The sequence below is a fragment of the Corvus cornix genome, chromosome 1 (assembly GCF_000738735.6).
Source record: "Corvus cornix cornix isolate S_Up_H32 chromosome 1, ASM73873v5, whole genome shotgun sequence".
NCBI classification, from domain to species: Eukaryota; Metazoa; Chordata; class Aves; order Passeriformes; family Corvidae; genus Corvus; species Corvus cornix.
Genome location: NC_046332.1, coordinates 104,935,456 through 104,960,869, shown reverse-complemented (window position 1 = coordinate 104,960,869; position 25,414 = coordinate 104,935,456). Strand labels below are relative to the sequence as shown.

Here is a 25,414-nt window from a genome sequence, read left to right as displayed (position 1 = left end):
AAGTTAAAGTGCAGATGACCGTGTCCCTCAGAACAAGGCTCCATCTCAGAACTGGCATCAAATAGACTAAACGTTCATTAAAAGGAAAATATTTTGAATTTTATTTTTTCACGTTATTATCAAGTACACAATTACAATAATGTCACACATCCCTATATGGTTCTATGTATTTTGTTTTTTTCTTTTGTCTTTTTTACAAAGTGTACAGAGGGAAGGACGTATACAATATTTAACAGGGTATTTTCTACAGAACAATAATTTATATTATGTCCTTGTAAAAATCTGTACCTTTTTTAAACATTAAACTGAAACATCCATTTTATAGCATTTGCTAAGCAAATTATTTAAGAATTAAAACTAACCTGTAACTAATGTCAGTACATTAACAATAGCTATAATTTCATTTTCTCTTTATACAGACAAATACATTTTACAAAATCCACTTGACCAAACCCTTAATTATAAAAAAAAAGTTTCAACATTGTGCTTTTAAAAAAAAAAAAAAAAAAAAAAGTGTGTATGATTCCAGGCTACGTAAGAGAAAGAAAATGCGTAAAATTGTGTTCTTTGTCTTTCAGCTTATTTAAAAAAATAAAGTTCAAAGTGGCTAAAATCCTCAGCACTGCTATGGGAATTTATGCAGATTTTGTACACTTTCCAGGTTTCCAGTTAGAAAATGCTTGAACGTAAGAGAGGAAAAAAAAGTAGTCACAGGCGGGTACTTTGCAAGAAGCGAGTGAGAATCTCTGCTGGGTTTTACTGCATCTGGTTTGGCATCAGCAGGCAACGGACACTACGGCCATGTAGGAAATCCACTGGCTTCAGTGGGGATTTCAAGGAAGGCACAATGCAGCACAGCCAGGTATCACACGCTAAAGGGTCACGGCCCGCTAGTAGCAATATTACACAAGAGCACACCGGGCAAGTGTGGGGGCACTGCAAGCAGGCAAAGAAAGAACAAACCATCCTACAACACAGGCAGTGACATGGCATTGGGCTCTCCTGAACTGCACACTACAGACAAGAATTTCAGCTTACAGTGAGACAGGAGGGATGAGCAGTAGGGGCAGGACTCGGTAACAAGACAAAATACAAAAGGCCTAGAAGATGCACATCCAAAAAGGAAACCTTTGTCTCTCCTATCACCCCAGACTTAAAACCACCACTATAATTCCTGTTTGATTCAATTGGAAGTTCACCTGCCTAGAAACAGGAATTAACACTGGCCCAGGCTCTGAAGCCTTTCCATTAGTGAATTGTTGGTTACAAATCCATCCTAATCTGGCAGGCAGCCAGGACTGAATTCTGCAATCCATCATGAAACAGTGGCTGGGGTGGGAATTTGAGCAAGGGGAGCAGGGCTAAGTCCTAAAATCTGGCCTGTAATTAAAATGGTTTGGGTTTTTTGCTCCACGGTTGCTGTTAAAGTACATGACTTTTGTGCTTGGTACATTTACACAGCAATTAGCAAATGATATGGTGCTACTTTATAATAGTCTTCAGGTGGCAAAATTGCATCTAATAATTGTAATATTCTCCCAGCTGTTTATAAACAGATTAAAAGAACTGGGTTAATTCTGGATACTGTACTAATTAATAAACAGCAGCTGAACACAGCTACTAATGGCTCAGGAAAAACATTCAATTTAGTAACAACTGCATCTTTCATAACTTACTTTTCTTATTAAGGATATCTACGTTACAACATCTCTACTCCTTATGAATTCATCTGCTCCGCTCCATTCCCTTCTTAAGCTCTCACTGTAAATATCTGGTTTCCAAAATCGAGGCATCTCTTGGTCTTAAATTTTATTCTTGAACAACTAACAATAAAAATGTGACTTGAACCACAAATTGCTCTTTCAAAGAAATACCAACATACATAAAGCATAAAGTTTGAGGTACGTTTACCAGCACATACAGACAGTTGTGATGTATTGTTAACTCTGCAAACAGAGTAAGAGTATTTTACATTTCCAACACTGACAGGAGTAAAGCGGAAAAAACCCAACTCTTTTGTAACACACAAAACCTTTCAAAGACAAAGAAGCACAGAACAATAAATGTAGTATTTGCACATACTTTAAAATTTGCCCAGGAAAGATAAAAACAGCCCCAAACCATTTTTAACGTATTTTTCTTTCTGAAACCAGAATGAAAACACGAAGCGAGACTTGTAACTCCTCAACCAGAAAATAGTTAACCTGCCACGAAGTCTGTATAGTTAAAACAAGACAATCAGGTGGGCCCTAGTGACTTTACTGTCAACATGACAATTCCCCATTTTATACACACCTCTGACAATTTTATCAAGAGAAATTTCGTATTTTTAAAATTCACGACAAAACTGCATTAACATGGACACTGTGAGTATCAACGAGGTCAGTAAGATAAATATACTTAAATAAACTATACGGTTGAAAAATTCAGTAAGAGACAGGGTTTACTTTATTAAATGCAACTTTATTGTTGCCATCTTTTCTTCATTTATTAAACAAACTGAATAGAATTCAGAACACGCTATTGAACAAAAGGTATAAAAGTCAACTAGAAGCAATAATCCTATTTTTATACAGCAACAAATCAAATGCACAGTATTTTTTTTGTGGGTTTTTTTTTTTTTGTGTGTGTGTGATCGCAGGTGATTGGCTTTAAAATAAGCTAACTGCCTGAAAGGCAAATTTCCTTTATAATTCCAGCCATAAGTCTGTGAAAGAGACTTTAAGGCAGCCCAACATCTTTATGATGTCGCATAATGTGCTGGTTCTTCTCTGAAGGCCTTCGGAACCCTTTCTTGCAATACTCACACCGGTGAGGGTAGTCTTTTGTGTGAATGGAAATCACGTGCCGTTTGAAGCCTGAGGCGTCTGTAGTGCTATACTCACAGTACTCACACTGATAAACTTTCCTGCCACTGTGTGTTTTCATGTGTTTTTTCAGCTCGTTTTGTTGCCTAAAGCCCTTTCTACATCTCTTGCACCTGAATGGAAGATCCTTTGTGTGAACTGAGAGTATGTGGCGACTCAGAATGAACGGATCTGCAATTTTAAAGTCACAATGTCTGCATTGGTGCAATTTTTTACCCTTGTGAGCCGCCACGTGTTTTTTCAGTTCTGAAGGCCTGTGAAAGCCTTTATCACACATATCACACTTATGAGGATAGTCTTTTGTGTGGACTGAAATTATGTGTCGTTTCAGATCACTCGAGTTTGAGCTCTTATGGTCACAATGCAAACACTGATGTGTTTTACTTTCTTGATGCATAAGCGTATGCTGCTGTAGCTCTTTGGTATCTGAAAAAGTCTGGAAACAAATATCACACTTCAACGGCGTTTCCTTACTGTGTTTAGTCTTTACGTGGGTTTTCAAGTTGGAAGAGTCGGCAGATCGGTATTCACAATATTGGCACTGGTAGGGCTTCTCACCAGTGTGGATCCGCATGTGCTTCTTGAGCTCCGACGGATGGCGAAACCCTTTGCCACACTCCACGCAAATGTGAGGAAAGTTCTTGCTGTGGACAGCCAAAAGGTGGTGACTCAGTAACCCTTGTTCTGCTGTCTCATAATCGCAGAATTTGCACTTGTGCATTTTATTAACTCCTTTGTCCCTGTGCACCCTCTTGTGAGTAAATAAAGTTCCTGCATGAGAGAAGGTTTTCCCACACTCATCGCATTCAATAAGCTTTTCTGTTTTGTTGGTCAGCTTATGACTCTCCAAGTGGTTATGTAAACTTATTTTTTTATTCGTAGTGTAATCACAGTCTGTACATCTGTATTTCTTCTTAGTAAGAAGGTGCTCCGGGTGGTTTTTCATGTGCCTTTTCAAGAAACCTCTGGATTTAAATTTCTTTCCACAAATCATGCAGGGATAGACTGTCAATGGATGACCATCAGGGCCAATGATTATTGCTGAAAAACAACAAAAAAACCCTTTATCAATATTATACAACAAAACTACACTTCAATAAATGTCAGGTGTTAACAATAAGATGAATTGTTGAGTAAGATGGGATACATACATTTTACTATACAATAAAGAAGCTTGTTACTGAGTTAGGCAGAAGAAACTGAGGGAATTACTACTTTCACTCATTTTTATTACTAAGAGAAAGGAAACACTGTTTTTTGATGGAGACAACCAAAGATGTTCTTGACCTCAAATAATTCTGTTTTGAAGAATTCTGACTGAGTTCACACATTAAATACACGCAGAAACCAATGGCTGGTGCAAAGAACAGCAGCCAGCTTGTTAAACTGAATATCATCTAGTAAGCAAAGCACATGATCTTCTCTTGACTCTCCACAAATCTGCAGATAAAAGTTTAATCTGGCAGTTTAATCACCTACCGCTGACTGCTATTCAGATGCCCCCAAACTAACACCTCCTTCTTATGCCATCTGTCACAGCTACAATCTGAAGAGGTACCAAGCAGGAATCAGTAAGAACATGTTTCACACACAGAAACCTTAAAGCTTTGGAAATTATTTGCACTCATCAGTCTGGTTTGTTTACCCTGAATTTGCCTAAGCACGTTAAAAAAGCTGTCTTTCCCAAAAATGTTTTATAAGGAGAACTGACTAGCTGGAAATAGAACTTTAACCTACACAGTTTACTAACTCAGGGCTAAACAAAACAGAACTCCTACAGTTAAGTCATGATTTGGAAGGAAACTTTTAGCATTATTTAAGGCAAGGCTACTAAGGAAAACAGCTGTGTGGTTTTTTAACTTTATCAAACCAAATAAATATTCTGACTGTAATGCAGTAACAGCAGAAACCAAATTTTGCCATAGAGAACCTACGTTCTTACAGATGAAAGGAAAAAGATAGGCACAAACATCAAGACAATTTTATTTCACCATTAAAACAGAAAAGGGTATAGAAGTTACACTACTGAACATTAATATACAGTGCTCAGACTTTTCAGCTACCTACTGAGCTGACATAATGAAATGCATTCTTCTATGTATTTTCAATAAAGACAAAAAGGGTTTTTAAAAGGCACTATTACAGAACACTGTTTATCTAACATCACCTTTAAAAAAGTTACATTAAACATTAAAACTGGTGTGGCAAGTTAAGTATGCAGGTTTCTAAGCTTTTGCTGTAATACTGACTTTTTCCTATGTCAGAGATGGTTTCCATTAAAACACCTGCCACAATCCAAATTACCCATGTATTTAAAATTTGTAAAATAAAATATGCACTCATTTATAAAGCAGAAGTGTTGTCAACCAAGTAATTCCCCAAATCCCTCTTTTTACAAGACACTCCACATGCATCTGTTTATGGGCAAGCACCTGGAGGAATGAGAGTAGAGCCAGGCACCACATACTCACCTGTCTGATACTGTCTGGACTCAGGTCTCCTCTTCTTCTTTGGTTTTTGCTTGGCCAGTCTCCCAAGTCCAGATGACTCATCTATGTGCAAAAGAGCACTTGCAGTGCCATTCCGACTTTCGATGCCATCATTATTATTACCTACCAAGCAATAAGTTTAAAATTTATTACCTACCAACTAAGTTTAAAAGTTACCTACCAACACTACAGGTAATTCGAGCACAAATTCTACAATGGTAGCAACAGAAATGATGAACTATTATCTGGACATTTAATCAAACTGTAATCATGTACAGCACAAGCTGCAAAATGTCTCACTATGTAACTTAGGAATTATGTTTGGTATTATGAGCATTAGCTTTGTTATCCTAATTTTACAGGAGTACATAATGTACAGGAATTAATGGCTTTCCATTACATAGAGAATTCTCCTTCAAATGCAGCATTTTTTGCATCTCTTTGGTTGCTAATTATACCCAAAATGTTTAACATTAGTATATATAATAGCATATCACAATATTTACTGTGCCCGATTTTCTTCTCAGTCCTGAAACACATTTGTGTGTGAGTTCTCATTCACTTCTATATGTCTGAATTCACCTGACTGAAGTCTGTCACACACCAAGTTTCTGAACTGGAGCTGCAATCAAAGAATCCTTCTGCACAGCCCATAAAGTGGCACACAAAGCGCACACTACTTATACACCTGATGCTTTAGCACTTACAAATTCTTTCTACTGGGAACAAAGAGCATGCTCAGTGTTGTGTAACAGAAAGGAGGAAACAGTCTTTGCCTCACAGAGCTTTGTGTTTAATACACAAATGGTATCACTGTATGTAAAACAAACATGAAAATTACAATTACATTTGAGAAGGTATTTACTGGCAATCAGTTTAACATTGGTGATTCAAGGGCATAAGTAAACTTCAATCATAAATGTTGTGGTCAAGTATTTACTTGAATCAATAAAAGCCAACATTCCCTAGTGAAAGCAAAGCACACAAATAAGATAGGAAGACTCAAGTGGAAGAAAGTGCAAGATGCTCAACAGCTGTTCCTTTCATATGAGAGTGCTGAGAATTAGTATTCATGATTAATGTAAGGAGACTCAGAGCCAGGCAAAAGCATGTGCAGAGCCTGAAGAGTCTCATCTATATGGTAGCTCAAGTGTTCCTCTGCCATTTTCAGGCCTTCATGCTTAATTTCTCCCTGTCCCCACCATCTCTCACCCTGCACGCTAGGTTGCTTACTCTGGACAATGGAACCACTCCCCTGTTTCCTGCATTCTTAAATTCTCCTTTCAATTCCATCTCACTGTTTTTAATACATTCTGCTCATTTTCTCCCCCTTCTCCAAAATCACTGAATGCTTAGTACATAACTTGTTTCATGTTCACTCAGTTTCATTTTTAATTCCCACTCAGACTGGCTTATGTCATTTCCTTCTCACTCCAACTGTGTTCACCAGTATATGGCCTAAGATAAGGCTTCGGGTGCTCTACCACCCATCCCCTATGTAACTTTTAAACACACTGCTCCCTGAGATCTTGCCCTTCCTGATTTATGTCCAAGATTCCAGCCCCCACTGTACTCCCAGCACAACTGTCTGCTGGCACCATCACCACAATCCACATCATGCAGACACATAAGCTTTGTCCTCTACCCCCTTGCTTTGTTTAGAAGGAGAAAGGGGCAGTAGGGCAATACGGAAACATTTTTTTCCAGATGAAATTGTGGTCTTAAGCTTACAAAAGTTTTGGAAATCAGTTTGTGCACCAGTTGGTGTTCAGATACCAGGTCCTGCATGCTGGAAATACTCTCAAGGGCTTCTGCTACAATTTTAACATGTTTCCCTCCAACTTCTTTTCATTAATCAATTAATTATTGACATTAGTGAAATCGCATATATATATGATCCTTCTAGAAAGCACTTAAATAAAGCTAGAGCCCCGTGTTGCTTTTCACTGCTACACTGAATCTTACATATTCCCACTTGCCTTTTTTTGCTCCCCCCACCAAATAAAAATACTCAGTTCTACTCCAAAGCCAGCTCTCACTGTGTCCTAAAACTATGAGGAACAGATGTACTTGAGATATAATTTTTTAGCTGGAAGTTCATGTATTTCCCCTTTTACATCATGAAAGTATGAAGGAAAATACCTGTTAAATAGGAGCAAAAAGAAGCCTGCCTTACAGCTTCCCTCTTTCTTTCTTTTTAAGGCTCATTATGCTAAGAAACCATTCTTAAACTAAAGCTCTAAAAACAAACACAAAAGCACAAATACTCAACACTACCCTCCAAAAACCAATCCCTGACACTTTGCTGCAGTGTCACCATGAATAATTCTTTTGAGTACTACTTACCATAAGCTGCTGCCCAAGCTATGGGCATGAAAGTTTTAATTTCAGTGTCATCGATTTGCTGTTCATGGGCGGCTGCCGCGTCCTCCTCTCCTACAATCACTTCCATATAAACCTCATCAGCTATTTCTGCAACATCTAAGAGAAAGAGAAGTAAAAAGAAATTATAGGAATGTTGCACTGCTGAAAGTGAAAATCCCTGTTCCCAAAGGAAAGCCACCTACTTACTTAAGTCTTCGTCTTCATGCTGAGAATCATTTACAGTCATGTAAACCATTTTCTCCCTTGGAATACGAATACTGCTATTTTGATCGAGCAATCCAACTGCGTGGTCATTCTCTGGCTCGCTCTCCACAATGTCTACTGTGCCCCCTAATTAGGAAGACCAGAGCAAAATATTTTAAATACACTTGACCAAAATCTATGCTAAACCACAAAAAACTGGAAGTTTGTCACTCTTTGGTACCATACTCATAGGTCTTTACAGACCACTTGAGAGAAACCACAATCTCATGCAAAATTTCAAGTGTCAGGTCGGAGTATTCTCAAACAAGTGTATTTTACCTAAATCGTCTTCTCCAGGATCTGCTTTGAATATATAGACCTTGATGACTTCTGGACAAATGCCATCCACTTTACAAGAGCCACTTTCTGACTCTGCTTCCATGGTAATTTCAGCAGAACCTTCGTGTTCTATCTTACCAGCATCATCCACTACAAAAACAAGTTATTACAATTACCCAGTCATATGCAGACAGACATATATGAAAGACTTTATTAATTTATTACTCAAATTCGGAAGCAGTTTAAAATTAAAAAGTTGTGATAAAGAACCTACCCATTAATTTTTTTTTCATATCCTTGAGAACAGTGACAGTAAACACAAAAATAAATTCAAGCTATTATCTTCTAGTTAAGGGGGAAGTGCAAGAATGCTACAGTGACAAAACTAGAAGCACGAGCACCACACCAGGCAATGCTAATAAGGAAACTGTGATCTACAGCAAGATGATGGTAGGAAGAAAGTACACATCACTACTTCACTCTACGGCACAATTTCACCTATTCGCAGTTTTAAATGCTTTCTCCTTCGCAACTAATAACCTATTAACTGTTCTTTTCAAAAGCATTATCTGTTGCTTAACCCTGTCTCTAATGCAAGTGGTACTACTGCTGCCTGTCAGACCTGGTTCCCTGCAAAGCACTGGTACTGATGCCTTTTCAGCTGCTGGAGAGGAAACCTGCACGGCACCTCCAGGAAGAAACCCCTCCACTCTCCTCATGGCCTCCACAGCTGGAGGCGGAGCACAGCGCCTGAGCGCTGACCTGCCACTGCAGCACCGGAAACCTGTCCACGGTGCCCCTCCTGACAGGGCCCTGCATTCCTGCTGCAGCCCTGTGTACTCCCAGACTTTGCTCTCCCACCTCCAGAAGGGCACCTGCACCACACTCCAGCCTGAACTGCCAGAACTTGCCCAGGCTCCCACATACCCATGGCTGACAACCAGCTTTATGAGGAACACACTTGATTTTTGAGGCATTACTGTACATGGGCACCTCTCCCCTTCTTACTTTACCAAGAAGAGATTTTCAAGAAAAAAATAGTTAAGTATGCATTCACAAAAATCAAATCCAGCATCTCAAGACCTTAGGAGAATCTTCCAATTTTCAGAAGCCCCAGAAGTTTCTCCAGTGTTGAGATTATTTAAGAATTCTTAACATTACAGAATACTTTTGTAATTTGTGACTTCACTGTCACTCCCTTAGAGTCATGCATGACTTCAGTTCATGACAAGACATGGAATTTGCAATAAAAGTCTAAGAACTGCCCTATAAATGGTGAAGAATTTTCAACTACCATGCCTAGCACATATCAAAGACTTCACAAAGTATGCTTACTTTACTAGCACTTATTGAACTACCCTCATAAATAAATCATAGCTTTACTACTCAGAAACTCAGCATTCTTATATTTATTTTAATACATACTTAAAAAAAAGCTAAAAATGTTATTACTGTTATTTTCCTGCCACGAAGTCAATAAATTAGCCTTTGAATTAGATAAACTATCACATGTTCTGTCTCATGTATCAAACACAACTGTATTTAAGTACAGTTTCTCAATCAGGCATCATTACTCACAAAAAATATGAACAACAATAAATTATAAACCACTAACATAAATTCATCTGTCTCTCTCCTCACCAAAAGAACAGCAGAAAAAAACATTAAATGCTCAAATGCCAAGTTCATGATCAGTGGCCACCGTACAGATTGTTTCAAGCAGTAGGATGTTTTAAAAATTACTTTGTGTCACGGGACAACATAACGTCTTGTAGCTGAGACCCCAAAGCATTTAGAAGTAAAAACCTTAAGATGTTCTTTTGAATCACATTAACAATGTAGCTCCACAGTGTCTATATTCAGTTACAGACTTCCGTGACTTCTTTGTCATATCCATGATATACCAAATGTCATTGGAACTCTGACAAAAAAGAAAACTTGCTTTTCTTCCTACAGTACTTTTATGTAGTTGTTCTCCCTTAACTCGGTTGTTTCCAGTGTCAGGCACATGTATTTGGAAGGCTTTCAAATCAGTGTAGACTGACTTTACACCTCTGAAGCCGAAAGGGAAGTCTGCCACCAAGATCAACTGATGCTGGAACATACCCACAAGGAAGGAAAATCACGGCTGAGTCAATCAGAGGGAAAACAAACCTATGTGCATGATGTGAAACAGACCCATTTCTTTTAACCAAACCAGACTTTTTACTTCCATTTATATATGGAAGTATCCATTGATAACTTTCACACAACAGAAGAATTCTAAGTCTTAAAAACATGCTCTATTTATGCTTTGAAATAAGTTCTCCAAGATTAAAAGTATTATTTTATCAAACATAATAAAAAAATTGTTACACAATTTAGAGTTTGTTTATCCCTGAATTCCCTTTATATCCAACATTGTTTTAAAAATACAACAACCGGTTTAAATATTTATTTAACAGAGCCATTTAAACTGTAAGGAAATTGATGCGTAGGCGGTATGAGGCCAACTTTTCTCATTCAAAATGAAAAAAATTCACTCTTGACAGGTGGTAATAATTTAAAAACTGAAGTCCCTGATGGGCTTGACAAGCAGTAATATTTGCAGTATAGTAACAAACAGGTAACAGGATGAAAAATAGGGTGGAAAGAAAAAGACAGGAAAAAAGATAAAAATCAAAGGAAAAGACAAACAAGGTGAAAGAGAATGGGTATCTATTACAGAAAGTACCATTTCCAAGGTATTTTGTCCTATGGCTACACAAGCATTTATTTATACTGATGCACTGATGCTCTGGCAGCATTTTATGAAATTTGCTTTCTATTTAACATTTGCCCAATGTTTCTGCATTCTCCATGTAGCTCAGTCTCTCAACCAGAGAAAATTATATTCCAAAATACTTGACTGATCAGTGTTTGAAGTTGGAACTCTGATGATATTAATTTTTTATTCAAATTTGTAGCCCATCGAGGGGTCCCACAAATCACCATCTATTGCTGATACTCTCTCATATTGCTCCTCTTTGACATTAACAACAACAACAAAAAAGTTACTTAAAAGAATTAGTTAAGCTTCTAAGAGACCACTTCCTTTTAAGTAGAGCCACTGAGCATTACTAAACTAATCACAAGTCACATGCTAGAAAAAAAGTTCAGGCTAGCATTACTCCAGTGCTGTCATACCTTGTGCCTCCATTTTATCAGATATGAACTGGACACTACAAACTTTAAATGTCTGGATTTTTCCCCCCCCTATACTAGCTGGTAGCTTTAATTCAGTAAACAAGTGGATACAGACTAAATCTCAGAGTTAAAAAAAAAAAAAAGAAAAATTACTAGACACAGTATTATTTTACATTAATTACAAGAATGCAGTCTATGGTTTGTTTGCCAAGATTCTTCACAGACGTCACTGATTAGAGCAGCCTGCTCTTTGCATACCATGAGCTGCAAGAAACAATTAAATAAGTATGTGCTTCTCCAATACTTCAATAATTGCTTCCATATAAAAATAATGCTACGATTGTTACTAAAAGCACAAACAGATGAGAAAAGTTGTCACACAACATGTAAGAAGTGGCATATTTAAAACCTGTCTAGTTACCACTTCCAAGGAAATCTACAAGAAGAGACCAACAGGTAAAAAAAGGAATAAGGAATAAAGAATAAAGCAAAGAAATAAAAGATACAGGCAACAATAACAACAGATTCCATGTGTTCTATCACAATGACAGCATTTGTTTCCTAGAAAATACTAAATTTAATTTTTAAAATCATATAATAAACTAGTAACATCCAAAGAATAATTATCTCCAGTATCTCTACCCTTCTATTAAAACATGTCCAACGGCATTTTTGGGACAGAAACAAGCTCCTATGCATTGATAATAACCCTATATTTAAAACACTGTTGGAGTCAGTTTCCCCATACAGAAGCATAAATGTTAAGCCAAGATCCTGATTTGCTTAAATAGACCCATCTTTTGTTTAACTGTAATACATACATCTTCCCCAAAATGTTGTTTTTAGCTTTTTGTATCAAATATTTGATGGATAGGCAGATAAAGACTTTGTACCCTTATAGTGTTTAACTTCTAATTTAAAAATGCAAATACAACTGCCGTTATTTTTAATGGATTCTGTAACTATTTATTCTTTCCTACCATTTCTCCTCTACATGGGAATAATTATGAAAATAAAAGGATTGTAAAAAAATAAAATTCACTTAAGCACAAAGATACCTTCCATCTTTTTCAAGGACCCACTGCTCATTGCTAAAAAACACACCAAACAAACAGCCTAAGGAAAAGTCTCCCTATACCAGTTTAACAGATCTTAAAAATGTGTCAATGGAGCAATTAGACAAGAATCATCTATTATGTCAGCCTTTATGTTCCCAAATGGTTCTCTTAGCTGCTAAAAAATGTGTATCATGGGATACTTGTCTGCTTACAAAATAAACAACCCTATTTAAGCATTCTTAATGAAAAAGGCCATTACTAACTATTCTCTCTAAAATAGATTAAAAGCATTCTGTATTCCCCTGACTTTGTTCAGTTATTTGTGATAGAAACATCTACTTCATTCAACAGCAGACAATTCCTAGTCCACTGAAGAAGTTATTTTTACCATACAGTTACTTCTTGAATGGCAAACCAGGTTTCCTAATCTGTGAGAAAAGAGAAATCTGCTCTATTTTCATTTTAATCCTTTACACATGAGTATATCCTATGCATTTAAAGGTCCCTCCAGGGTAGTAATCTAGTAGAGGTGCAATTCCTGAGCTCCAAACTGGGATCTAACACCTGTCCTTCTTGTCCTCTGCCACAGCTCTGAGACATCACTCAAGGTAACTCTTATTTCCATCACCTCTCATGGCAGCCTCCTGAGCAGCCTGAGCTGCAAAACTGTTGGTGCCACTCCAGTGGTCAGACATAGGCATGGCAGCAAGTTCTGCCTCTGAGAAAGAAAAATGTGATTTCCTGCATCTTTAGCAACCTCCAGGGGAAAAGAGAGAGATATTTATGCTAAGACAGCAATTAAAAGCATTTTGCTTTCTTGACTCAAAGGCTACCGGGTGGCCCAAAGGAAAAGCATGAACCTCATGGCTTCTTCATCAGATCCATTGCTTTCAACTTAAACATCCAACAAGGACAAAAAAAAAGATTGATTTTCATAGGCCTAGGTGAAACCTTTCTCTCTCTCTGAGTTACCCTGGGTTCTGATTCCTGTAATGAAATGTGTTAATTCAGATAAAACAAACAAGAGACATGTCTAACTCAGAGAAAAGCAAGGCGATGGATGGATGGATGGATGGATGGATGGATAGATGGATGGATGGATGGATGGATGGATATAACACAGCTGCCATATTTGCCAATATTTAAATTCTTAATGCTGCAGTTTAAGCCTTGTGAGGCTGCCCTTCACTTTTTCCAGACTCCTCTTGTCAAACTTTTGCGCCTCACAATTTTTACTGCGATAAGAGTATATCACAATGCAACTTTTCATCTTATAGAATCAGTTAATGCCAGAGAAGGTGTCTATCTTTGCCAAATGGAATGAAATCAGATGAAAAAAAAAAGAAATCTCAATTTCCATCTTATTGCCAGGCACAGGGCACTGCTTTCCTTGGTTAGTAAATGCAAGATGTTTGCTTTATTTTGACAAACACCAGTTAATCTCACCACTACTGTTTCACTTATGGAAAAATGATTTTCCAAGCTACCAAACAATTAGTACCAGTGTGAGTCACAGCACAATTTATACTTTCCTGACTCAACTCATGAACTGGCTTGTTATGGAATATGTAAAAGAAAAAAAAAAAAAAAGATTTCTTGAACCTCCTTGCATCTTTCTCAAGCTACTAACTAGTAGGTTTGCATTCTTAGTTGAATGAATATCTGATTCTGTTCTGCTCATGTGCCCCAAATCTATCATGGAACAAAAATGAATCTTGAGGGCAAAGACAAAGTATCCAAGAAAAAACTTAAGTACATCAAAAAGTAACTGGTGATATAAAGCTGCGCCAAGAAACATTATCTTGAAAATGAAGAAAGCAAAGGCATATTAATGCCAAAGCTGAATTAAATCTAACTGGGAAAAGAAGTATTAAAATACTGAGTTCATTTAAGCACAGTCACAGAATTAAACCCACAGAACTGTATTCTTTCAAAAGACAAACCAGTCTGAAACCAAGAAAGAAGGCAGAAACACAATATTTTTTAAAAGTACACATAGATTAGTCATTTCAAATCACGTATTTTCAGGAAAAAGCTAAGAAAATGATCTTAAGAAAATCTATGTATACTCAGCTCATTAGGAACAAAAATGGAAATGCTTAAAGAGAGCTACAAAATTGGAAAAAACAAAAAGATTTTGACAACAGCTTCCACTGAAGAAAACAGACAGAGAAACCTATGACAGAAAGAAAATGAAGTGTCATCCCCTGCTTTTCAAATGCCTATCTAAAATAAGACAGGCAAAGGCATTCTGAAGAACACAGTCTAGCTCCCAGATCTGGGAAGCAGCAACATTTGGCTACTGTAATGGCAGACAAGATTACATTCCAACATCTGCCCCTGCAGTTCAGGGAGGTTTGCCAGAAGCAAATACAAATTTACAAGCTGGGATGAAAAATCCAAAACAGGATTGGCTGATGTGACCACCTTTTAAAACTAAGTTCAACTGAAGAACTGAGGCAGGCATCAGATCAGTGAACACCTCCACTGCTGATGCAAACAAAAAAAAAAAAAAAAAAAAATTAATTCGAATAATATTTTTCATACAACAAAGAAACTGTTTGGCAAGACAGCCTTTACTTGATGGAAAAGCACCAGACTCTGCCTTCACAACCAGAAGAACTTGTTATGCAGGCTTTAAACACAGTAGGTGGTAGTAGGGACTTCCCTCTAAAATGAACTGTAGAACATTAAACACAAAGAATGCATATTTTGTAGGGTAACGATTATTTTAAATGCTGGCTTATTTAAGGTTCTGAATCTAAACAAAGTACATTACAAGAATCTTTAATAATAAAGTATGAAACTGCAGAAATACATGACTGAAAACAGAGAGTATCCCAGCACAAGTGACAACTAAATTCCTGTGTTTCCTGCCAGTCACCACTTGTTGACAACTGGCACATCTAAGAAGACTTCCCAGCTAGGTAGGGATCATCCAAAATGGCCTCTACCAAGACATTCTGTCCTCATTCAGCCACTGCCAGTGATGAACAGGACACACATCCACCCATCCCTCTCATGTGCATTTACACAGGCATGGTTTGCAGAGTGCTCGACGGCAGCAGCCCCAGAGGCCCTGCTCTGCTGCAGGAGGAAAACCTGCACAGGAGTGAGCACAGACAGGAGCAACAGCGCCTTGAAGAGCTACAGTCAGGGATATGGAAGACGTGAGGATCACCACCAGCATCAGACTTCAACTATCCATAGGCAGATTATCCAGTTTGTTGTCTAACCATGCAGCAGGTGCAGAAGCATCTGAGCTGCTTTCATCTGATTTAACTTGGGCCCAGAATCAGAAAGTTTTATCTGCACCACACTAGACAAGAGTGCATTTATCAGTCTGGATCAATACAATCTCAGAACAGATCCCCTGACCTATTTCACCTCAGTACAATCCTGCAGTTTAATTTACAATATTTTGTGTTATCCATATTTTGCATTATCCCACTTCATTGTTTTCCCAGATAATAGAGAATTAACTGTACCTCATATAAACTCAAAACATGGCTGCAACAAGGTTACTCAAGGAACTCAAGAGATGATAAATTAAGAAATGCAGTGATCCTAGGTAAGGAGAAGCAACATTAAAATTCGTAAGTACAGAACATAAAATTAAAACAAGTTATTATACATTTCAAAAATGTGTCCAAAAGTAAAGAAGGGAAAAAAGGGAGAAAAAAAAGGAAAAAACCAAAAAAGAAAAAAGGTAATTGAAGCAGAGCACGAAGTACACCTCATCGATGGAATTGTTTAACACCACACAAAACTGAAGTGCCTGAAATGGCAATTAAACAAACCAGCCTAACAAGGCTTTTCTATTTCTACAATAAATAAATGTTCAGCAGTGACACTGTGATGTTCCTAGGTGCTGCACTGAGTAATCACTATAATAAGTAACATACTTAGAGTAAGCTCTAGTTCACACACAAATGGATATCCTCAGTAGAAAAAGGATTGATGATATGCTCTATTTTTCTCCACCCTCTATTTAAGTCTTTTGAAATACAATTCAAATGCATTGTGCCACTGTTCCTAAGGGAGATTAAGATATTCACTTCCCAGTTATGAGCAGCAATAGCTACTCTTTTTGTTAGCTGCATCTCTCTGTCCTTTGCTTAATCAAGAGAAGAAAACACATCCTAACAGCAAAGAAAACCATATTGTTGTCTGTATCCAACAATAACTGGGGTGCAAGAGGCAGGGGTTTAGCAAAAAAACAAGACAAGGACTGGATTTTCAGAAACCACAGTTTTTTACTCTTTCTTTTCCATGAAATATTTTTGTTTCCTTAATGTCTTGGTAGTCACCTTAGTAACCTGGACATATAAGCATTTTTAAACATTGTCACATTAATTTTCTTTCAGTTCTTATTAAGTATATGGCATTTGGTTTACTGGAATTCTTACTCTTTTGTTCATATGCTGTAAATTGCTACAGAAATAATTTATGATCAGATGTGCATTTGCCAGTGTTTCTCTCCATTAGCTTCACCAGAACTTTTAGCTGGTGTATGTTCCTAAAAATCCCTCCATGTGAGTTCATTTGTGAGATCTGCATTTCAATAATAAACACAGAAACTCTGCTCCGGGTATTGTCTTAAGCCCTCCCTCAGATATTTCAAGCCCATATCATAAGAACTTTGATGGCTTTACCCACACACTTACAGGAAATCATAAGGTAATCATCACAGTTGCCCTTCTCATCTTGATGTTCCACAGGGATTCCATTGGCATCGATCACTGCCTCTGATGCACAGTCTGCCACCAAGACTTCCTCAGAAACAACATCTGTTCCCAGAGTATCATTGACAATATCTGCTTCTTCAACATTATCATGAACTACATGTTCTACGTGTCCAACTTCGGGCACATGCATTGACTCAGTTGTCAGTACATGTTCTGGTATAGACATTGTCTCTGCTGTTATGTCAGAAGCTAAAACATCATCTGGGACAGTGCAATGAGCCAAAGAAACCTCTTCAGCTACGTCTGTGTCCAGCACTTGTTCAGGAATAATGACTGTTTCAGACACGTCTGGCTCCTCCATGATATCTGGGCACTGAACATCCTCAATAACAACATCCTCAATGACATCCTGGATTACTACAGAGTCTGGATCATCAGGAACAAAATTATGCACAGTTATATCTGAGTCGACTACATCTGAAACAAATACTGTTTCCTGTACTTCCACAACAATCTGATCTCCATCCATATGTGCTGCATCAGCTCCTGAAAAACACAATTGAAATAGCACTTCAATGGTAAAACTGTCTCACATGAGGTGGTTAATAATTGAAATTATTTGTTTCACTTCAACTTTTACACTACGCTACAATTTAGTAAAACAGGCATAACAGCATATGAGCTATTAAGATAGGTAGATAAAGCAAGCCCTCAGTAGATGCTAACATAATTAAGATGAACAAGATTTTCTCTCCTGGAAAAGATTTGCAATTTTTAGACTCTCCCCCAATACCCAAACAACTATTACTTGACTGAAAGAACAGTAGCTCATTCATATTGCTATGAGTAATAAAAACAACCCAAACTCAAAAGCAACTACTCTATACAAAAGCATTGATGCAGCACAGCACTTCTAAGCAAAGGCAGAATAAACAACAGTCAGTTGCATCTAATGTGAACACTCTCATCTACATATTATCTCCTTACAGACCTGTTGGATCAAAAAATGCATTTGGCTCATGTGGCTGCAATTCAAGCCCATCTTCATCCATGGCCTTTAACTCTCATCAGTCACAGTGTCTGTAGAAGGTAAAGAAGAAAGGTTATTTCACTTGTATTTAGATGAAGAAGGTTGCCTCTGCCTATGCACTGAAAATCTGAAATTTTTGGTGCATGGAAGTTAACACACAGCACCTCATGGACTTTAAGACGAACCAGATTTCAGTCAGGGTCCCTCAGTCTGGGATTCCAGCAATACTACTCTGGATGACCAAACACCCAGTGTCTGAACAAGAGTGTGAGGGCCAACATTCTGGGTCCGTTTCTCAACACCATATGGCTTCACAAACACAGAAGCAGCTCATAAAGGAATGTGAAAATACAATTTCCTTATCATCTTAAAAAAAAAAGAAATTAAGACAAAGCCTAGACAAGTTCATACTCAAGTCCCTATTGGACGGGGAAGAATACAGAACTGTCAAACCATTAAGGCTCAATATGGCAAATTAAACATAGAAAGCTCACTATCTGAAATGCACACCAGTTCTGATGTCCTGATGTTCATACTTGGGCAGTCATGAAGACTTCACTATTATGTCACTTCAGCAACTGAATTCATCAATGTAAACTGCTTTCAGAGCATAACATCATATGTTTTCAAACCTAGATCTGTGAATATTTTCAAAATTCTTGCCCCAAGACAAAGTACTGTAAGTATCACAAGTCAGTTCTCGAAAACTACCAAATGTCATGTTCTACCAAAATTTTTGAACAGAATTATCAACAACATCTCTTCAATGCATAATGACTTAGGATTTTAATCTTCTTAATGAAAGAACCAAACAAGACCACAAAGTTAAAATACTTGCAAAAAAGTGAAACTGCAATCTAAATTCTGCTGCTTACATATGTGCATTACAGTTAGGATCAGGCAAACCTAGTTAGGTAAAATGCAGTCTAACATAAGTGCAAGGGAGTAGTACAAGTTTAAGTCCAACTACTTTCCTAAGTGCAGAACGAGCAAGAGGCAACAACGTTCCTTCACGTTTCTGCTTGTGTTTCTGTAAAAGTGGAAGATGTTATTTTTCTTCCTCCAAACATTTCTCACAGTGACAGGCAGAAAGCTCCCCATTTCTGTGAGACTTTCACAAAAGACAAACAAAATATCAAGATTCTACCCAAGGTTTCCATAAGAATCATAACCTTTCCAAATTACATTAACTAACATTTACATTCATTATCAGGGAAACTGCTATACAAAAGAAAAAATTAACTAGTCCAAAACACAAATCTAAACCCATAATCTAGGACAAGTATTTTCTAAACTTGCTCCACTTTTTAGCTCAAATTTTCTCAACTCTTCACCTCTGGAACTCTCCCTTGGGGCATTGTCCAGACTCCAGTGCAGTCACTCGGACCTCGTCCCTTACCGAAGTTGAGGGAGAAGTATAGCCAGACATTGAATTGGAAAAAAAACAGTGGCACACTAATAATTTTCTGAGGTGTTCTGCATCTGTGTGAGGCTCAGCTGAAAGGCCTCTGTATTTTAAAGACAGCTGTGCTAACAAGTCATTGTGGTATCCAACTGGACATAAATCGCCTTCCAATTACTCTGACTGTCAAGCACTTCCATCAGAAGTGCCCACTATTAAGAGGAACAGCTCTTCACCCAATGCTTGTTTGCAACCAAGAGCAGAAGAAAAGGCTCTGTTTCTCAGCCTCAGATGCGAGAAATAGCTTGACTGATGGCAATCAACTTCTGCCATGCCACAGAAACAAGAGCAGAATAACAAAATCCCATACAGTAATTCAAGCAAGAATTATTCATACCCTGCTTTCCTTCCATCTATTCAGTATACACCCAGCCAGTCTACTACCAATGTCCTTCCTGTTCATCTTGTCATATTTTGTGTTGCCTTCACTGTTTAGTTTCTTCTCTTCTGTTGCTTCTTTTCCAACTTTTTGTGTGCCTGCACCAATATCATGTTCATTACCTCATCTGCTCATTTCATCCCTCCAGCTTCTAACTACAGTACACTCCCATCATTCACACAAACCTCTGCTATTCATCAGTTTGTAGCAAAGATTGTATCAGCAATTAGGAGATTTTTTTTTTTTGGTAGGAGGCAAAGGGGGACTAAGGGTTGGCAGAAATAAAACTGCCTCTCTCCTCAGACAATACACATATAAGAAGATGGAACTCTCTGAAGAGTTCAGATGCCCTTCATGCCTGTGCTTTTCAGAGCTGTATTATCATACACATCAGCCTCTGATCTGCTGCGACCTGACCAGCCTGAAGCGTCAGTTCACCAGTAGCTACTGGAAGAACTGGCATTCGTTTTCTCTGCTTCCTGCTTTCACCACCCACCTGACCATCACCACCACAAATTCCTACTTCTTATGATTCATGCCTGTACTTTCTCTAGCCTATCTTCTCCCTAAATTCCTCACTGTCTCTGTGAGGGATGCACTCCTTCACTGTCCTTCTCCCCATCCTCTTCACCCATTAGATGCAGGTCTCCATCACTACTTTCCATCTTCCTGGAAGTGCCCACTGACACCATCTCTTCTCTGTTATTCTTGCTGCTGCCTGGATTCCAGGCAACAGATGCTAAATCCAAAATGTCCCCATGGTGCTCAGGCGGTCCAGTTTCACAGCAGTAACAGCCCAGCACACCCTCCACCTGCACACTGTGTAACTCTGGCCTCTTCGGTACTGGCCAGGTCTCATCTACACTGACAAAACGTGCTTGAAACAAAGGCTGAGGCTCCACACAAACCAAAGACACTTCCTGGGCACATGGGCTTTCAAGTATGAGTCTTAAAAAGGCAACCAATATTTGCTTTGGTGCTTGTTCCAGAGTAGAAAGAAACTTTGGTGCTTTCACTCAGTGAATCTCTTACTAAATAACGTTTCTCATAATGTGCTTTTGCATCCAGACCCAGCCAACACATCAATGTACCTCAATTCTTACCCCTGTGCAGGACCATAAAGAGTTTAAACATGCTCTATAAGGGCACAGGCCCCACATCCATAGAAATTTGCTGCAAGGAGAGGACCAGAAGAGGATGCAGGCATTTAAAACAGGAATTACCTGAACTACCTAAAATAATAAAAGTGCCCAAATCAGAATCTGCAGTCCAAAAAGTCATGAAGTAATTTGTCTACGGTTGAAGTAAAAAAAAATACAAAAAGATTCCGGAAATCACGTCAAGGTTTGAGCATTCTAACCAGGAGATGAGAAAACACTGCTCCTTCCTGCTCACTCCTCTGAGCAGAGGGCGAGCACAGGGGCACAAGATGAGGCCACACAAAGGAAGGAACACCACAAGGCTGCGCACCACCAGCAGCTCCGTGACATGAGAAATACCAGAGCTGCTTCTTGCAAGCACCACAGTGAACATCTTCAATTCCTTGGCAAGCACCCCAAGCTCGTACCATAAAGGCTGAGAAGCAATTCCAGCAGTTCATTTTCCTGCAAGATTTCAGAAAGGACAGAAACTCCTCTCAGTCCTTCCAAAACATTATAGCTGACACTTACCTCAGGACCCGGTTCTGGCACTGAAGCCAACAGAATGAATTTTTCACTTCCAGCTTGGGAACCCAACCTCTCAAAGAAAAGCATGTGCCCAGCCATGTCCCTACACTTACTTCTTCTCAACTATGTGGCTCTTTGTTCAAATCTCAGGAAATCCAGTAACACTCTTCTACCACTGTGACAAAAAAACCTGAGGCACGCAGAATCAGATTTTATATCTCTGAAAAGAACTAAGCATCTCCACCTTTTACTTGGCTTGGGTACATGCCAGCTTAACATGGATTGAGAACTAATACAACTCTGCAATACACTTAATTCCATCCATACAGTTAGTTTTTACAAACTGATTTTTACCTATTTACTCAGAGACTTGGCTGGTTTTGGCTTGATGTGAGTCAAGGTAACATTTCCAAGTCGAAGGACAGATGGAAAATTACATATTCATAGAAGAAATGGTATTACTATATTAGCAATAATATTCCAAAATAAAAATGATCGTGACAACAATCAGTCAAGAGAAGCAATGCAGACAGTGCACTAGTCCTGCAACATTACAGATCCTTGACTCAATAGACCTAGCAAGGTAATCAAGATAAAATAAAAAGAAATAGACAAGCTGTCATGTTTTAAAGAAGGAGCAACTTTAAAAATAGAGTTCCTTAAAACAGCTTTAATATTCCACAGAAACTCTCCGTTTCTCTGCTCTCACCAAAAAATGTTAAAAAAAAAAAGCGGGGGGGGGGGGGGAAGGAAAAGGAGAAAAAGGGGAAACTTCAGAAAAGTCATCATTGTGAAAAAGAAATACATAACATAGTCTTTTGCCTACTCCTAATTTGCGATAAGGCCTTAAACCAAATATCTAGGCAGCAAAACTCTGACAAATCAAGGTATAAAACAGCAAAGTTCCCCACGTGCAAGTGCTGGCCCCTACCCACGCTGGGATGACTTAGTGTACAGCCACAACCATATTCCCGTCGTGCCTTGCTGCATCCCATTAAAAATTGCGGCACGCCTGGCATGTCCCAATTGGGTCAGAGCCCCGAGCCACCGAGGCTTCGCGGTGCTCCCGAGGCAGCTCTGGGCTCAGTCCACGCCACTGCTGCAGTGTCACAACTCTCCTGACGTGACCCACTTGGGGGGGACTCAAGGCACACACAAGCACAGTGCTCTCGGTCACACACACACGAAAGGCAAAAAAAAAAAAAAATACTCCTATAGGATTTAACTCCTGCCTTGAAAATAACCCTCGTTATTACTAGGTGGAGAAATAGAAAAATAAAAACGATGTTACTAATGTAACTATGCGATCATTCAGCTGCTAATTTCTTGATGCATCTCCCTCAGCTTTGGCACGAGAATCAGTGCTGCTGTTTTCATTGCAATTCCGTAAAAAACCCCCCTCAAGTCATTCCCCTCTTTGTTGTAGTTCAGTAGTGGGGTATTTGCAGAAACCGGTTAAAGAAACGGGTTTTCTCCAGATTTCACTGGGATGTTGTGCACCAGACGACAGTAATTCTAAAGGAAATAAACTAATTCTTAACGAAACGTAAATTAGGGAAATGACCGATCCCAGGCGCACCTTTGAACCAGCACCAAGGGGGGCCCCAAGGGGATTAGGGGGCTGCTTACGGGGCGAGTGGGCGAAAGCGGCTGCGGGAGAGCTCCCGGCGCTGCCGAGCCCTCGCCGCCCGAATCCCCAGCCGGAGGAGAGGAAGGAGATGGCGGGGCAGGAGAGGACCCGGCCGGCAGCCCCGGCGCGGCCGCGCAGGGAGCCGCCGCGGGCCGGAACGCGCCTCGCTCCGCTGTGCCTCGCAGTGTGGCAGCGGGAGGCGGGGAGGGTGTGGAGACTGCGGGCGGTCCCTGCCGGAGCCCCGAAGCTCCTCCGCCCCGCCCGGCCCGGCCCGCGCGGGGCCCCGGCTGTGCGAGCGATTAATTCAAGATGGCGCCGGCGCCCTCCGCCCCCCCCGCGCGCCGCCATTTTGTCTCCTCCTCCAGACACCTCCGAGCCCCCCCCGGCCGGGCCCGCGACCCCTCACCGGCCCCACTCGCCTCCCCCCGGGCCCGCAGCCACCCACCTCCGCTCCGCGTTCCTCACACCACCTCCCCGGCCGCCCCGGGCCGTGCCGGGCGTGCGGAACCCGCCGGCGCAGAGCCCGCGGCCCGCTCCTGTGGCGGAGCCCTGGCGCGGCCTAGCTGCGGCCTCCTCGCGGCCTGCGCCGCGGCCTGTGCGGGCAGGGGGAGGCCCGGGCCGGGCGGGCGGCAGGGCCCGGCCCGCGGCTCTTACCGTGCGGGTGGCGGGCGGCGGCGCTCGCTCGGCGCGGCCTCTCTCAGCGCGACTGGGCCGAGCGCGGCGGCGGCGGCGGCGGCTGCGGCGGGGCGGGCGGGCGGGAGGGGAGGGAGGGGCCGAGCTCGGAGCTGAGTGGAAGCGGCCAAGCTCCCCGGGCCGGGCCCGCCGTCAGCACGTCACGTCACTGCCCGAGAGAGCCCAGGAGCAGGCGGAAGGGAGCGCGCCGCCGCCGCCGCTTCGGGCCGCCTGCCCGCCCGCGGGGGCCGGGGCGGCCGAGCGGGCCGGGGGCCTGTGCGGGGCGGGCGAGGCGGCGGTCGGGGCGGCGGGGCGGGGGCGGCGCGGCGGCGCTCGGTCCCGCGGCTCCTCCTGCCGCCGCCTCCGCCGCGGCTCGGCCGCGCTGCTCCGCCCGGGGCTCGGCGTGCGCCCCCGGAGCGCAGCGGTGCCCCGGGGCCCCCTCCCCGCCCGACCCCTCCATGCCGGGCGAGCCCCCCCGCGCGCCGCCAGGCCCGCGGCCCGGCCCGGCCCGGCCCCGGAGTGCGGGCCACAGGCTCCGCGCCCCCGCTGCGGGCTTGGACTCGGGTCTGCGCGGCGGGGAGCGGCTTTTAGGGTGCGGGGGCTCCGCTCTGGGGCGAACGCGGGCCGAGGGCCGCGGCTTGCGCGGCCTCGGGTCACCCCGGCGCGGAGCGCGGCTGCCGGCCGGAATTGCTGGGAACAAGGACAGCGGAAAGCAGCGGGGTGCGGTGCCGGACCCCAGGTCCCCACGTAGAACACGGACGGCGCTCCGCGGGGGCCGCTGCCATTCACGTAACAACAGTACCAGGCCGGGGGGGGTCGCATTTTGTGGACTGTGGAAAATTGGAAATAATTTGGCGTTGAAACACAAGCCCTGCCTACAGGTGTTTTCTCATCCTTGTCCTACAAGTTAAGAATGCTGGTGGGTGTTATTTTTTTTTTAAGGAGAGTATTGCTGTTGATCCATTAAAGATGCACCCTAAAGTTTTCGAGGCATTAGAAATTAAGTGAGTAGCCTCATGGATGTGAGGAGGTACCTTCAAAGAGGTTGCATAATTGTGGGGCCAGGCCTCGAGGAGGTTTCTTCAAGAGGCGTTTTTAACGTTTAAGGAAACTGGAAGGAAATTGGCTGGTGCGCTTATCAAATGATGCAAATGTGACTTATCTGGCTGTGAACAGTAAATGTGTAGTGTTTATGTTGCCAATGAGCCTCTGGTTCAGCTTTGACTCTGCTCTAATTTTATGCATTAGTCTTTTGTATCTTAACACACAGGCATAAAACATAAGTTGGGCGATGCTTGGAGTTTATTTCAGTATAGTGTTTGATAAACATGCACCCTGCAAACTTTAACCGTATGCAGTGGGTTGATCCTGGCTGGATGCCAGGCACCCACCAAAGCCGA

At 41.1% G+C, this 25,414-nt stretch overlaps 1 protein-coding gene across 3 annotated transcripts; it reads right to left on the bottom strand.

The window, feature by feature from the left end:
* Positions 1-77: 77 nt before the first annotated feature.
* Positions 78-24,070, bottom strand: ZFX (zinc finger protein X-linked). 3 transcript variants are annotated; one of them, XM_039551681.1, is made up of 8 exons: positions 23,997-24,070; positions 18,166-18,254; positions 17,154-17,720; positions 8,264-8,413; positions 7,928-8,071; positions 7,703-7,837; positions 5,339-5,479; positions 78-3,908 (listed from the first exon to the last, which is right to left on the bottom strand). In XM_039551681.1, the coding sequence occupies exons 2-8, from the start codon at positions 18,224-18,226 to the stop codon at positions 2,722-2,724; spliced, it is 2,385 nt and encodes a 794-aa protein (XP_039407615.1). In that variant the 5' UTR covers positions 18,227-18,254; positions 23,997-24,070; the 3' UTR covers positions 78-2,721. The 3 variants fall into 3 exon arrangements, with proteins under 3 accessions (XP_039407615.1, XP_039407621.1, XP_039407627.1); XM_039551687.1 differs by lacking the exon at positions 23,997-24,070 and adding an exon at positions 23,788-23,864; XM_039551693.1 differs by lacking the exon at positions 8,264-8,413.
* Positions 24,071-25,414: the final 1,344 nt, after the last annotated feature.

What these genes read in the sequence shown, in the direction of transcription:
- ZFX (XM_039551681.1), bottom strand. Translation starts at nt 18,226, where the DNA reads ATGGATGAAGATGGGCTTGAATTGCAGCCACATGAGCCAAATGCATTT. An exon ending in GCATGAAGACGAAGACTTAA is followed by an intron (nt 7,838 to 7,927) that starts GTAAGTAGGTGG and finishes TCTTTCTCTTAG; the next exon opens with ATGTTGCAGAAATAGCTGAT. An exon ending in GTCCAGACAGTATCAGACAG is followed by an intron (nt 3,909 to 5,338) that starts GTGAGTATGTGG and finishes GTTGTTTTTCAG; the next exon opens with CAATAATCATTGGCCCTGAT.